This window comes from Prorops nasuta, unplaced genomic scaffold (assembly GCF_024137725.1).
Source record: "Prorops nasuta isolate Cenicafe-Biocafe unplaced genomic scaffold, Cenicafe_Pnas_1.2 PNAS00007, whole genome shotgun sequence".
NCBI classification, from domain to species: Eukaryota; Metazoa; Arthropoda; class Insecta; order Hymenoptera; family Bethylidae; genus Prorops; species Prorops nasuta.
This window is the reverse complement of record NW_027116804.1, coordinates 3,317,633-3,334,628: the sequence shown is the minus strand read 5'-3', so window position 1 is coordinate 3,334,628 and position 16,996 is coordinate 3,317,633. Positions and strand designations below refer to the sequence as shown.

Genomic DNA, 16,996 nt, shown 5'->3' with positions numbered 1-16,996 from the left:
AGGTCCTAAGTGTGGACGCGGCCTAAGTCTTGCGAACGCGGCTGAAGCCCCGATGATGTAGTAGCTAGCCCCGCGCTCGAGCCACTAGTTGGCGTTCGTGGCGGTCCCACGGAGTCGCGCGGTACTCGCGCGCCTCCGGCGGATTCCTAGGCTAACCATGACGCGACGTTACGCGGACAAGTCCCTATCCCCGCGCGTGCGCGTCACTCGACGATTATTCGCACTGACTTCGTTCCGGCGTAGTCAAACACAATGACCCGGATTGTTTACGTTTGGGAGTCTAAGGTCGCGAGTCCTCACGATGATTATACTAAGTCCGCGGCCTTGAACCAACTCAAGGGAACGATCCTGTCAACGGTCAAACTCACAACGAATATATGCAATCGCGAACACTCGGTTACTTCGCGCTTCTACACAATATGCTTTCGTTATCGGTCCGACGGAATGACCACTCCGCTATGTTGCCCGCTTACCCGTGACAGGTGAGCAGGGCCAGCGGTTCCCTATAAAACCGATCGGTGCTACGAGCCCTAGAGCCCTAGCACACCCCGGGACGTCACAGGACTTTAATACGAAACGAATAATCACCTTTACTTCAGCTTTCAAGGGCTGGCTCTCTTCTTTCTCTTTCTCTCTCTTTCCCTCTCTTTCTCTCTCCTTCTCTTTCCTTCTCTCGCCCTCTCTTCTCTCTCTTTCTCTCTCTTTCTCTCGCCCTTGATTCTTGCCCTTAGGGCCGGTGCACTCCGCTGTCCGGTATAGTTTCGCGGCCGGGCTGCAGTCGCTGCACTATCACTGTCCCTGGTTTTCTAGTAGCGGCTGTGGCTTCGGTCGCGAAGTTATATCGGCGGCGGGGAAGAATCCTGGCACTAAGTGTCACCTTTGACATCTAAACTACGTGTGTCAGGGCAGTCCGCGGGAGCAGGTAACGCTCTGCGCTTGTCCCGCCGCTGCCCCGCTACACCCATCGCGCGACACTAGGAAGCCGACAAGTTATCGATCCTAGATCAATACTTATCGGTTGATAACTCCCTAGTTCGCACGCGATCCGCCTATCTAGCGCTTGAGATTAGCAAAGCGCTAGATGGCAGCTATTGTAACGCTGCGGGAACGCAACGTTACAATGTTTAGTCTTCATTTTTACACATGTGATAGAAAATATTTTATTAGAAATTCATCTAAACTGATTTATGGTAGACAATATTTAAATGTGATATAAATAAACTTTTTTAATCAATTTTTATTTTCTTTATTTATAAAATTTATCATACATAAACTGCATGTAATACACATTTCTTATTGCACATATATGATCATGATTCATGCAAACAGGTAACTGCGATTCATGCATACTATTTTTTAATTTAAATTCGCCCCAATTATATTCATCTGCATTATTAATATCTAAATCAGATATTTTTTTTAACCATTTCATTTTTTCCAGACCTTTCACAAAAATCTTGTCTTCCTCGTCCTCATATGATATTAGATATTTCTTAATTACTTGTTTATGTTTATAATAGGGTGAATAACCATCCGTCCACTGTAGACCATGGTTATTTAAATACAGCCAACTATAAAATGTATTTTATTAGTTAAAAATCAATCAGTATAGTATTAACAAATTTCACTTACTCTGATTGCTTTCTCTCCCAATCATTAAGCCAAGCGTGCTGGAATGGTGGAGAAAATAGGATTAATTGCACTTCTTTATTTCGTACAGCTGCAAATTCTTTCACTATGAAAGATTTGACAGCCAATCTAAACCCTTGAAAATCTACAAATATAGGAGCCATCCTTTCACACTGATCTTATTAAAATGGTTTGATGCTCCTCTGATCGATTTATATATAAACAAAAATTTTTAGGGTAGGGGGAAAAATAAGTATGTACACATATCAATTATATAAACTGATGTATATATGTATGAAATTTTATATTAGAGATGTGTACAGATCTCAATTTTTTCTAGATTTCTGAAAATTGCTGATTATTTACAAAATACTATATCATCGCAACCTTGATGAAAATATTAATTTACCTCAAGATATAAAATCCACGTGTCATATTGAAAAGATCTTCATGTAAATAAGACATAGCGATGTATGCACATCTCAATTTTCTCCAAACTTCTAATTTTTACCGATCGTATGCAATTTCTACAGAACTCACACGATGAATCATCACAACCTTGTTAATAAACTCATTTTACCTCGAAAAATAAAATGTGTGTTATATTTGAAAGATCTTCATGTAACTCTATCAAGAGTAGAGAGAGAAAAAAGATAATACGTCTTCTTTGCATGTTCTGTTGAAACAGCAATTCTTTTACTTGAGTTGGAGAAAACGTGATAATCTTTTAAATCTAATTTTCAGTCTACCAAGTTCACTTAATACAGTCTGTTGCCAGTGTTTTAGTGAAAAAAAAAAGAAATTGTAATGGGTGTTCCAAACAACAGCAACAACATCAGCCGAATGGATACTGAGGGGAATGATATTCCGGTCATTGATTTAGTGAGTGACAGTGATTCGGATATCCTGTTCGATGAGGATGGTGATGATGATCCGGAAAATAATGACGTTTATCAGCTGCTTTCCGAGGTCAGGAGAGACTTAGAGATGGAAGCGAGGATTAATCTGTTATTGGAGGATACGGATATGGAGGAGGATGAAGAGGAGGAGGAGGTGATGCACATACATCAGGAATCTCCACAAACTGTAAGTAAATTATTATTATTATTATTATTTCAATTGAAAAAATAGAGAGTAATATTTTTTTATTTTCTGTATAGACACGAACCACGGCTACACAAACAGAGTCTGTTGTAGATTTGACACCATTTTATTGGTGTCGAAGATGCAGTGATTATGGACATCTGGCCATAACTTGCCCTGCTCCAAGTTGGTGCAGCATTTGTGAAGATTATGGGCATAATACCATAGATTGTGAAAATGATCTATGGTAACTGGTAAGAATTGTTACAAGTTTAGACTCTTATAAAATTAATTAATTAATTAATCAATTAAATTGTGAAAATAATAATAAATATTGTTTTTGTTCACAGATGCTGTTCCAATTATCCTTTTTTCCTCACGCGTAGATAGACTTATTTTGATCGAGCTGCGATAAGTTTTATATTATATCATATTATATTATTATTATTATATAATTATATTATTTTGAAATGAATTATAAATGTATAATAATATTTTTTTTCCTAAAAATTCGTACAAAATTCTTCACCATCACATTTCTATCTTGAATCTCTATTACATTCATTCTCACGATGATTTTCGTTCCATTGCTGAGTAAGACATTTCTCCTTCTAGAGGAGTAAGAAGAAAGGATGGTATTTTTTTCCTGGAAGAAACTTAATCTTAATTCAAGTCAGAGAAAGAGACTTTACCGCTGTAGGAACTGGGGATGCTACTGAAAAGTCTCATTAGCTCTTTAGAGTGTCTCCAGTACACATGTATCTTGAATCAAAAGTCAATAGGGAAGGAGTATTAGGGGAGAAAGGCCTCCCCTAATACTTCCGGAGGAGCCACTGGAGTACTGGGAAGAGAGGCGGATACCTGGTCCTGGAGGTCTTTCTGGAGGTAAGTTCATTAATATTATTATATTTCGTGAGTAGAAAAGAGTGACGTTAATAATATTATTAATATTTTTTTTCTGTTTAATAGATCATACCCGCTTCATGCGTGAAGGTAGACGCCAACAGCAGGAAGACTGGAAAGAAGAAATCCTCCGAGAAGCATCCTACCAGGAGGATTTCGACTTCTTTGGGATCCGCTGGATGCAGAATGGGTGTTGGGGATCACCCAACCTCCAGCATGAGGATCCCGAGGATGAGGATGGATGGCCTCCTACGCGTAGCGAGGAGTTCATCAACACATTTTTTAATATCTAAACAGTAAGAGTTTGACACACACACACACGCACACACAAATATATATATTTAAAAAATAATTATCTCTCTTTAATTATAGATGCTGTTGATGTCTACCCTGCAGCCTCCTCCTCCTCCTAGTTACCCAAGGTTGTGCCTGTGTGTATGTGTGAGCGTGTCCGTGTGCATGTTGAACTTTGTAATTTTATATTGTTTTAAATAAACAGGGTTTTTTATGCCTTCGGGCTTTTTCCGTTAAATTTATTGTTTTTATTTCCTGACAATTCCATTATCCTTACATAGGGGTTTATCTTAATAGTATTAGTAGTAGAGTCATATTGTGCCACTCCACACACTGGAGTACACCAAAACTGCTCTAGAGAGTTTTGGGGGGGGGGGGGGGTTGTTGTTGAGGTATATTACCTTGTGTTAGGACAATGGACTCGGTCCAGAAAAGCGCGAAACGCTGTGCTCAGTCGAATATCGCATCTCACACCGTTATTCTCTCTCTCTCTCCAGGAACGCTCTCCACGGAAGAGAGACAGTCGTAGAAAAAAAAAATATTTAAAAGATGATTGTAGGTCGCGGCGAGGGCGAAACGCTGTGCTCAGTCGAATAGCACATCCGAGACCGTTATTCTTTCACTCACTCTCTCTGTCTCTCTCCACGGGAGAAAGACTATCGTGGCAAAAAATATTTAAAAGATGAATGTAGGTGAGGGGGACTCGTCACGACCGAATTTCATCGGAAAGTGCCAATGGTGAGCTCATGCGCGTGTATTGAGAAACGTTCGAATACATCGGAGCATACCAATACATTTAACTAAAATAACATCCATATCTAATCATATTGATGGGGTGAATGTAGTCCCTAAACTTATTAAAAATTACAGCAGTTCCTAAAGCAATTGAAAAAATATGCTCGACGTCATCAGAGTGGGGGAACTCATAAGTGGTGGGGGTCAATGCAGTCCCTAAACTTATATCCAAATTGTGACACGTTCGTGAAGCAATTAAAAAAAATTACTGTGACGTCAGCGGAGTGGGGGAACTCATATGCTAACCAAGTGGGGAGCATGACGTCAGAGGAGTGGCGAGACCTCCCGCCTCGCGACGGGGACCCCCGCGCGCCGCGCCCCCCTCGCCAATGTTCCAGAATCGGCATAGCTACACTACTGTTTCCCCCACTATATTCTCCCCTTTTCCTTTTTAGTTAGTAAAATCAGTGCGCCGTATTATAAGTGTGCCCGGACATCGCGGGAGGCCTCTCCCCCCGAGATAGTTTAGTTGTTTTTGTGATTTCTTTTTTAATAAACAAGTGTTCTCGGATTTCTTAGTGTCTGATTATTTAATGTTTAACCTGGGTCGCATTCCACCGGTTACACAGTATATTCTTTTATTTAAATGAGTTTCTTCTATAATGACAATAACTTATTAGTTTAAAAAATTAAAAACAAATTAACATATATATATATATATATATATGTGTGTGTGTGTGAATTATACAGAATATCACATAATAATCCAAACTTATAATATTAATTGCACCAAACGCGCTGTAAGCAACAATAATTTTTCATACTGACGTGACAGGTGCACAATATTTTAAAATCCCCACTGTAATCGCAGTCTTCAATGTTGTCGCCTGAGGAAATCTTCTTTAGAGAGTATCCATTGACGTGGAACTGACCTAAACAAGGACGAACGAATAATTCTTACCGAGCTAGAGAGATAGCCACAGGCATTGGCATAGATCAGGGCTCGGAACGGTTTGCAACTTTCGGCTGATTTCCAAGCTCTATCCCCTCCACCAAGTCACGTGGGCTCGCAGTCGCTGGTCGTAGCTGCGCGCGCAAGTCTAAGCCAGGTGCGGCGCACGTAATTACTATGGTTCAGATAAAACACGTGGTACCAAATTAATGTTTTTCAGCAATAGTAATATTGTTTATGCTGAAAAAATTCCATATGAATAAAAACGTTACATTAGTATAAATTATGTACCATTTATAGGCTTAACGTCATTTTAAATATAGTATTACAAAATAATATAAGTCGAAAGTGTTACACTAATGTAATTATTTGATTTTAATAAACATTAAATTTATTCGATCTATAAAAGAATAGTGCTATGGCCCTGTGTATTGAATTTGTAACTATTAAAAGTACGCAAATTGCAGTATTATTTTCCATATTGTAGTTCTGCTGCTAAAAATAAATATGCGTACAAATAAAATAATATTTACCATTTTTTTATACATGAAAGATATACCTGTACTTATATACCTATTGTAACGTTGCGTTCCCGCAGCGTTACAATAGCTGCCATCTAGCGCTTTGCTAATCTCAAGCGCTAGATAGGCGGATCGCGTGCGAACTAGGGAGTTATCAACCGATAAGTATTGATCTAGGATCGATAACTTGTCGGCTTCCTAGTGTCGCGCGATGGGTGTAGCGGGGCAGCGGCGGGACAGGCGCAGGGCCTTACCTGCTCCCGCGAACTGCCCCGACATACGTAGTTTAGATGTCAAAGGTGACACATAGTGTTAGAGAGTGCCCCGCCGCCGATATAGTGCGACCCCACTGACAGCCGCCACGCCAAAGCTAGAAAAAGGAAAGGTGCAGCGACTGCCAGGGAGCCGCGAACCCATATTGGACAACGGGACACCCAAGCCCTTCGAGCCAGCCACCAAGGGCGAGAGCGAGAAAAGGAGAGAGAGAGAGAGAGCCGAGAGGGGGACGATAGAGAGAGAGAGAGAGAAAAGCGGGAAAGAAGAGAGCCAGCCCTAGAAAGCTGAAGTAAGGGTGATTATTCGTCTTGTATTATAGTCCTGTGACGTCCCGGGGTGTGCTAGGGCTTTAGGGCTCGTAGCACCGAACGGTTTTATAGGGAACCGCTGGCCCGGCTCACCTGTCAAGGGTAAGCGGGCAACTTAGCGGAGTGGTCATTCCGTCGGACCTGTACATCGCGTCAGTGTGTGTGAAAGCGCGACTTAGTAAAAGTGTTCGCGATTACATCGACTCCGCGTGAGTTTGACCGTTGACAGGGACGTTCCCTTCAGTCTTTTCAAGGCCGCGGACTTTGTATAGTTATCGTGAGGACTCGCGACCTTAGGCGTCTGATAGTAAACAATCCGGGTCGTTGTGGTGTTTAAGCGCGGGAACGGAGCGAGTGCGGGTAAACGTCGCGGGACGCGCACGCGCGGAAGGAGGGACTTATCCGCGTAGCGTCGAGTAGTAGTTAGCCTAGGGATCCGCCGGTGGCGCGCGAGTACCGCGCGACTCGGTGGGGCCGCCGCGAACGCCAACTAGTGGCTCGAGCGCGAGGCTAGCTAGTACGTCATCGGGACTTCAGCCGCGTTCGCACCACTTAGGCCGCGTCCACACGCAGGACCCAGCGTAACTCCCCACTACCGTGTAACGCGAAACGGATCTTGTATTGATTATTGATATTATAATAAAGAGAGTTTTACCGAAATTAGCGAGTTATTATATTAGCACCCCATCCCCGATAGCCGCGTACGAGGGTTAGAACCCCCTCTGTATAAATAAATATTCGGGTATTATCAAAAGTACCTCGAAGGCGCCCGGGTCTAGTAGGAAGTCGCCTATTGGGACGCGAACGCGATCGGTGAGGGATCACTCCTCCCTCCCCTTCTATACTATCCCCAAGGATAGCCAGTAGCGTCACACTATCTACTTTAATGATGTAGACAGTTTCAATAATCAAATGACAGATTCTTAATAGATTTCCACATCACCCAGGAGGTACTTTTAATGATGCATCTTTTTTAAGTAGTGTCCCCAGTAGGTTAAATTTAATCCACTGTAATTAACAACACGAAAAATTAAAAATTAATTTGGTTTATATGTTGTGATTGGAGGAACCATGAAAAATAAGTATCTATCTCGCTGTGGTAGTCAAATATGTTTTCATAAGTGTTGCCAAAGTGGAATCATTCATGGAAAATCGTAAATCATTTTTAATTTGTTTCAGTTTCGAAAGTAAACATATTCACGCAAATAGGTAGATTTAAACAGAAAAAATTTTGCGCCTAAAATTTCTGAAAAGACATAGAATTGCTTCTTAAAGTTGCAAGTATTTGGAGCAGATTCTTGAAATAAATATTTACAGACGGCAATGTGAGGAATAGTATTAAACACTAAATCATGCCTAAACATATATTAAAATTTGCACCGAAAGAATTAATACGTCTGATCAACTGAGAAATAGACTGTTTTGACGTTTGCAATTAATAATTGACATTATGAAGGTGATTCGTTAAGCTATTGTTATTAAAGCTAATTCAGAAGGAGAATGCATATTTTTTGTTCTATAAGAAATTTGGAAACTTTCGCTGGTTTTTAATGATAAATAAGACGCGATTTTATGAGAATGTGTACAACTGTACGCACACTATTTTAAGCAAATTCACACCTACATGTAATTTTAATGTGATATATCTAGTGAACTACTAGAAGGGATGTTACTTTCATATAGTGTTTTGGAAAGCTCTTAAGATAAGCTAAAAGAATATGCAATAAAAATAGTGGGTTATTTAAAAAAATTCAAGGTGACCTTCATATGTTTTTCAAACACAATTTGAAAATCAAACTAATGATAACATTTTATGTCCCCTTCTGAACCATAAAACTTTTGTATGAAAGATTTTTTTAAAAATTATTGGATTTCGAAATAATTAGCTGGAAACTTTTATAACGAACACCCTGTGTTGTTATTATACTCAGGAGGTTGACTAGAAGATTTAAATATTTTAGTATCATTTTCAGTCTCCTAAAGAACTTTTTCAGTATAACAACAATATGATTGACATTGCCAAATATCAGCAAGTGTTCGATAGATGATTATTGCCGTTTAAAGTGTAATTAGAACGGATTAGTCGAATAGGTCTCCGGTTGTGCGATTTTGTAATTTAGAGGTCGAAATAAATCTTCTCTTCTTTCTTTTGTTCATCAAAAATTGATTTCTTTTGAAAGCAACTGATATCAATTTCTTCCTTGATTTTGCTGGTTTTGTGTGATATATTCTCTAATTTATTGACAGTTAGAGTGATAAAATGAGTGGAAATCAAAAATATAATCAGCGTTTCAACAGCTGCTGGGAAGACAAATTCTTCGCTTATATATCCAACAAAACGGTATGTCTGATTTGCCATTATGAGCCATCCATAGTTTCTAAATTTACTATAGACAAACATTATTTTTCAAAACACATGTCGAAATATAATCATTCAATTTATAAAGATGTTGAAAGACGAAATTTAATAGAAGGATTGAAATTAGTTCTTAAACAATATTCTGATGAACCTCCAAATTTGGATATTGCTGCCCAAACATCCTCATTTGCTCGTAAAGCTTCCTACGATATTTCTCTGCTTATTGCTCAACGTGGTAAGCCTTTTGTTGATGGCGAATTTATTAAATCGTGTCTTCTTAAAGCAGTAAATGCATTTGGAGGATCGTTGACGGTTGATGATGTTCTTCAAATTCCATTGAGCGATAAAACGGTTGCTTCCAGAGTGCAAGTAATAACTGGTTCTATTGAAAAAAAATTGAAATCTCTGCTACAATCGTGTGTATATTTTTCATTGTGCCTCGACGAAAGTACTGACAACCGTCATGTCAGTCAATTAAGTATGTTTGTGCGCATTGTACAAGATGACTTTTCTTATACTGAAGAGTTATTAGATTTCTTCCCGTTACATGGTACAACGACAGGTGCAGATATTTTTAGCGCGGTAGAAAACACTTTTGAAAAATTTAATATTAATTTTTCCAAGTGTTCATGCATCGTTACGGATGGTGCACCGTCTATGGTAGGAACTAGAATAGGATTTGCTGGGCAGCTATTTCAAAGAAATATAAAAGTTCCTTTAATCCATTGCATTATTCATCAAGAAGCATTATGTGGAAAAGCAATAAAGGTTACTGCTGCAATGAAAATGGTCACAAAAATTATAAATTTCATTAAAGGAGGAAATAGATCATTAACTCATCGTCAATTTAATTTATTTTTAGCTGAGCACGGTTCACTCTATAAGGATATACCTTTATATTTTGATGTTCGTTGGCTTAGTGCAGGGCAATGTTTAGAAATGTTTTTCGCTTTAAAGAATGAAATAATGATGTTCTTGCAAAGTATAGCAATGACATCAACAATGTATAATGAGTTCAAATCATTCTTAGAAGATATAGATTCCCTTTGTGAGCTAGCATTAATAACTGATTTAACAAATCATCTTAACACCTTGAATTATAAATTGCAAACATCAAAACAATCTATTTCTCAATTAGTCAGTCATATCGATTCCTTCATAGCGAAATTAAATATGCTTATGCATGATTTAATACATAATAGCTTTTATCACTTTCCCGCATGTAAATATTTACTGGAAGAATCTGCTCCAAATACTTGCGACTTTAAGAAATACTTCTATATCCTTCAATTGATTATTGAAGAATTCACTACTCGTTTTAAAGATTTGCAAGCTCTTAGAAAGGATTTAATTTTATATGAAAATGTCTTCTTTGTACCTATTGAGGAGCAAAATGTAACCTTACGGGAAGAACTTTGCGACTTACAAAATGATATTTCTTTGCATTATTTAAAAAATAAATTTCAGAACTCATTAGAAAATTTTAAAACCTTGCCAAAAGACAAATATCCTTTTCTAAGAAGTTTTGGGCTCAGGATATTTTCTATGATTGGATCCACCTATTTGTGTGAATGTTCGTTTTCTAAAATGAAACAAATCAAGAATGATTTACGGTCTTCCATGAATGATTCCACTTTGACTGCTCTTATGAGAACATACTTAACTAACATCGAAATAGATACTTCTTCGTTAGTTCCTCCAGTCACAACATATAAACCAAATTAAGTTTTAACTTCCCTTGTTGGCAATTACAGTGGATTAGACCTATTGGGGATACCACTTACAAAAAAAAATGCATCATTAATAGTACCTCCTGGGTGATGTGGAAATCTATTAAGAATCTGTCATTTGATCCTTGAAACAGTCTACAACATTAAAGCAGATAGGTATATAAGTCCAGGTATAACTTTCATGCGAAAGAAATGGTAAATATTATTGTATTCGTACGCATATTTATTTTTAGTAGCAGAACTACAATAAGGAAAATAATACTGCAATTTGCGTAATTTTAATAGTTATAAATTCAATACGCAGGGCCATAGCACTATTCTTTTATAGATCGAATAAATTTAATGTTTATTAAAATCAACTAATTACATTAGTGTTACACACTTTCGACTTATTGTTTGGTAATACTATATTTAGAATAACGTTGAGCCAATAAATGGTAAATTTTTTATACTATTGTTGATAAACAGTAATTTGTTCCCATGTGTTTTATTTGTTCCAGAATTGCGTGTGCCCCCCCTGGCTATGTTTTACGCGCCCAGCTACGACCAGCGACTGCGAGCCCACGTGACTTGGTGGAGGGGATAGAACTTGGAAATCAGCCGAAAGTTGCAAACCGTTCCGAGCCCTGGCATAGATAGAAATAAACCTTGGGACACCTGGCTTGCCCTGCTATACCATATATAGCGCTCTTTTTCGCACTCACGCATTTAGAGCGAGATAGACGAACTACTACAGTTATTGTGTTCCATTCCCCTATCTCCGCCTAGCAGAATAGAGTATACAGTGAAGGATCCTAAAACGCGGTTCATAAACGCATCAAGGGACGCCATTTCTGTCGGTCATAGTACAATGACCGCCAAAAATGGCCTGCAAGATTTTTTTGATGGATTTAGGAACCATACCTCCCATGGATTTTTCGGTACGGCGACAATTTGCAGAACGGTCTAGTAATTTTTGTGCTAAGAGGTTGGCAACAAACATGATATCACGAAAAATTCATAGATTGGAAACTAGAAGCTGAAGGTGCCATATTATTTAAAGTATGTGTTAGTAATATGTGTAAATGAAGTGGGTTATGAGAGTGAACATGAATTTTTGGAGTAAAATGATTGATTGCAAATCACAACAATTATAGATAAACAAAAATGGATCAGACAAGTTATTTTATTTTACAGTTTATATATGTATTATTATATAAAATGTAAGATTTAGGGCAAATTTCTTTGTTAAAAGATTTATCAATTTTATAGGTACTCTAGTTGAGGATCACATAAAATAATTCTTCAGCTTAAAGGAACGATATATAAGCCTATAAAATTAAATTCTGTATTAATTTTTTAGGTAGGTAGACAGATATTATCCTTTTAGTGCTCCTTCTGAATGTATATCATTATTGCATGATAATTTGCTTTCTTTTTCATATTTTCAGATAATTGGGCATTGCAAAAAAGAATTTGATGCTTGATGAAACAATATAGTGTCCTGAATAGAAAGAACAAGAATAAAATAATCAAATATATGAAAGTATTAAGAGGTCTAGTTGAAAAAAATTAGGACATTTTTTATATAAAAGTCCTAATTTTATAATAAAAAAGTTATTTTAAACAACACATTCTGTCTACTATGAAGCGGTGCACTCAGTACATACAAAGAATATGGAAATTTTTTATGACGAGAAATCAATTGAACAATGTTCAATTGATTTCTCGTCATAAAAAATTTCCATATTCTTTGTATGTACTGAGTGCACCGCTTCATAGTATTGAACATCCTAAGTATTTATAGGTATTTTTTTGCGTATAAAGTTTACGCCTTTACAATTTTTGTGTTTAACACATACAGGAGTTTTCTCTAAAAGCGGAACATAGGAGATTTCGTGTTATTTGACTATAGTAAATATTACTATAGTCAAATTACTGTTTTCCATTTAATTTAAATATTAAACGTAGTAACCAAGATTAATTGAGTAAAATGACATTTGTAATGGATAATAAAAGCAATTAAACTAAAATAACCATTAAATTGTGACTATCTACGCTTTTATTAATTATAATAATGTATAGTAAGTGCTTCATTGCTATAGTTAACCCATTAACGTTCAAAATGTCAAAATTTCTTGCACGTTTTCAAAGTGATTTTTTCCTATGTAATTGGCGTTGAAAAAATTCTTGAACCACATATTCTGATGTAAAATTGCATGCTCTTTCAGAATCCGTTGCCAGAATCATGATAAAACTCACAGGAAAAGAGATATGCTTGATTAAAACATAAAAAACACCTAAATTTTCGAAAAAAAAAATTTTTGGATTTTTTTTCGAAGTGTTACGGTGAAGATATCACCTTGCGACCGTGATCAAAGGTGATCATGGGAGTTGACGTTTAACAGGGAATTTTTTTGTTGACCTTGAACCATCGCTTCTTTACAAAATGGCGGAAAAAACGAATTTTTTTTTTTCAATATTCATCAACTTTTTTTTCGAAATCTATGGTCTTTAGAAAAAAATTCATAAAAACAAAAATGCCTTAGAATCGCTCGAGGAACATTCTCAAATTTTTTCAGAATTTTTTGAGACAATTTTTGATTTTCCGGGAAACTTGTGAAATGGAATTTTCAAAAATGCCTCCAAAAATTCTGAAAAAATTTTAGGATGTTTCTCGAGTGCTTCTAAGACATTTTTGTTCTTATGAATTTTTTCTAAAGTCCATAGATTTCGAGAAAAAAATTGATAAAGTTGAAAAAATAAAAATTCATTTCGGCCGATGTTTTGAAAACCTATTGGTAAAAAAACGTTCTGTCTACGAAAACTCGGAAAAAATTTTACAATATTGCTCGAATGATTCTAACTTATTTTCATTCTTTTTTCAAAGACTTATAGATTCCGACAAAAATTTCATCCTTTATTTCCATTTCATTTCGGCAGATAAGCGTAATTTTTGGTCTCATGTATTCATGAATATTCGTCTTTTTTTGTTCTCTTCTTTCGTATTTTTGTACATACGGATGAGTGATAAATAAACGAAATCATTAATTTCATACATTATGTCGCGGAAACGTGTAAGATCTTCTGAATATGAATCAGATTCTTCAGATAGTGATTCAGAACGCAACGTATTGATTCCGGATCCTGACTATTCAGGTTCCGATGATTCTGGTTCCGATTTTGATTCAGATTGCGAACATGAAATACCCAATATCACTTACAATAAAGCTCGTGCAAATTATTCTGAAAAACAAGATAAACTTGAAAAAGGTCATGAATTCACTTGGATTGAGGGTGAAAAGTTACACCCTGATTCTTGTGAAGATAAAGTATTATTGTCCGAATCGCAAAAAAAGAAAATACGTAGGAGCGAACCTTTTCAATTGTTTGAAACCTTTTTTTCTATTGAAATGAAAAAATATATTATTGATGCGTGTAAAGACAATGGTTATGATCTGAAATTGAAAGATCTTGATACTTTTATTGGAATAGTTATTTTTTCTACATTCAATCCCAGAAAATCACAGAGAGATTACTGGTCATCTGATCCGTATTTATCTAATGAAGTAGTTTCTTCTGCAATGTCTCGCCAACAATTTGAAATTACAAAATCTAAATTGAAGTTTTCAAAAAACAAAGACAAAGATTCAAATGATCGAGGATGGCGCGTTCGTTCTCTACTGAAACTTTTTCAAAATAACATCATGAAATTCGAAATATGGAGAACTGCTCTATCCGTTGATGAGATGATGGCCAAATCCTATGCAAAAACTGTTTTGAAACAATTTATTCGAGGAAAACCGATAAGATTTGGTTTGAAATTTTGGGGCTTGTGTACTTCGGACGGCTATCTACTGAATTTGGATCTTTATTGCGGCAAGAATTCTCAAATTGGAGATAAGTTATCTAAATGTGCTTTAGGTTCACGAGTAGTATTATATTTTTTACAACCATTTTTTCAAATAATAAGTTATAACAAAATTTCTCAATTTCATCTGTACTTTGACAACTTCTTCACGAACATGGATTTGGTATTACATTTGAAGAAATTGCGTTTGAAATGCACTGGTACTATCAGAGATAATCGAGTCAAAGAAAAAAATGTGCTTGATAAGAAAGCTCCAAGAGGGACATATGTGGTGAAGCACGACGTAAACAGTGGCATAAATTTCATTACTATCATGGATTCGAAGCCCGTCTCAGTAGCTTCAACTGCAGCAGGTGTCAATCCTCTATCTATTTCAAAAAGATACAGCGCAGAGGCTAAATCTAAAATTGAAATACCTTTTCCGCAAGCTTTTCACCTATATAACAAATTCATGGGAGGTGTTGACCTGCATGACGGACATTGCAATGACATACTCCCAAGTATACGATCAAAAAAATGGACATGGGTAGTTTTTATGAGACTTATACAGGCGTCTATTACTGATTCTCTTGTAATTTTCAATGCTGCTAACGATGGAAAGAAAAAAGTTGGAATAAAAGAGTTCACTATTTCGATTGCCAAATACTACTTACAAAAAAGTAGTCGCAAAAGTAAAGCACATGGACGATCTAATAGTGACAAATTGAGGATTTGTTCGAATGGAAACTGTCCAATAAGAACAAGAATTTTCTGCAAAACATGTAATTTAAATATTTGCAATAAATGTTGGCTAAAAAAGCACACCTAAAAGTATGAATAAGTGAGAGGCAAGGGGACTCACGGAAAACAAGCACCCCGAGACGTGAGAGGCAAGGGGACTCACGGGAAAAAAGCACCCCAAAGGAGACAGAATTTTACCACGTCCACGCCGTAGTCTCTGGGTAACGCTAAGAGTAAAAAAATCTTCCTAAAATTTGCACAGAAATCGTTTTTTACCAATAGGTTTTTAGAACATAGCGGCCGAAACGAATTTTTATTTTTTCAACTTTATCAATTTTTTTCTCGAAATCTATGGACTTTAGAAAAAATTCATAAGAACAAAAATGTCTTAGAAGCACTCGAGAAACATCCTAAAATTTTTTCAGAATTTTTGGAGGCATTTTTGAAAATTCCATTTCACAAGTTTCCCGGAAAATCAAAAATTGTCTCAAAAAATTCTGAAAAAATTTGAGAATGTTCCTCGAGCGATTCTAAGGCATTTTTGTTTTTATGAATTTTTTTCTAAAGACCATAGATTTCGAAAAAAAAGTTGATGAAGATTGAAAAAAAAAAATTCGTTTTTTCCGCCATTTTGTAAAGAAGCGATGGTTCAAGGTCAACAAAAAAATTCCCTGTTAAACTTCAACTCCCGTGATCACCTTTGATCACGGTCGCAAGGTGATATCTTCACCGTAACACTTCGAAAAAAAATCCAAAAATTTTTTTTTTCGAAAATTTAGGTGTTTTTTATGTTTTAATCAAGCATATCTCTTTTCCTGTGAGTTTTATCATGATTCTAGCAACGGATTCTGAAAGAGCATGCAATTTTACATCAGAATATGTGGTTCAAGAATTTTTTCAACGCCAATTACATAGGAAAAAATCACTTTGAAAACGTGCAAGAAATTTTGACATTTTGGACGTTAATGGGTTAATCAAACGAGTGTAATATAAATTAATGTTAAAGAGTTTTAATTATTTGAAAAATATTAATCTGTTATAGTGAAGTTATAAAATTTTTAATGACTTTTCTGGATTATCGAAAAGAACAGGTATAATAAATTTTTTATACTTCTAAAAACACATTACGTATTAAGGGAAAATGTAATACAATTCTTGTCAAAATTAACTTAATCAATAAATGTATCAAACAAATAGATTCATGAATTTAAATAAGAAATACATAATAAAAAATATTATAATTTTTTATATAAAATGCAGATCCTTGCGTATTTATTATCATGTATAGTTAATTGGTAAAATTACTACTAATCATAATGGCTCTTTTTCCCAGGTGTAAGGTTCTACGGAAGGTCCTACCAAGAGTAAAGTGCATACGTCATGCTGATTTCAACCAGAGGAATTAAACAACGTAAAGGAATGGAACACAGATTCAGATTATACAGCATGCTCTCCATATCTATAATAAGCCCACCTGTTTTTTTAGATAAGTAATATTATTGATAACCATATATAAAATGTATTCAAACATGATCCTTTGTGGTTTCTCTTATGTTTCGCAGGTCAAATTTTCTAATAAAGCTGATGAGCTGCATCCACTTGGTGAATAAAAATGAGGCCAGGCTATGTGTCAATG

At 36.2% G+C, this 16,996-nt stretch overlaps 1 protein-coding gene across 1 annotated transcript; it reads left to right on the top strand.

Moving 5' to 3' along the window:
* The first annotated feature begins 9,117 nt into the window (after positions 1-9,117).
* Positions 9,118-10,881, top strand: LOC136774882 (general transcription factor II-I repeat domain-containing protein 2B-like). The gene is made up of 2 exons (XM_066729359.1): positions 9,118-10,748; positions 10,815-10,881. Exons 1-2 carry the CDS (start codon positions 9,118-9,120, stop codon positions 10,879-10,881), a joined length of 1,698 nt encoding a protein of 565 aa, XP_066585456.1.
* Positions 10,882-16,996: the final 6,115 nt, after the last annotated feature.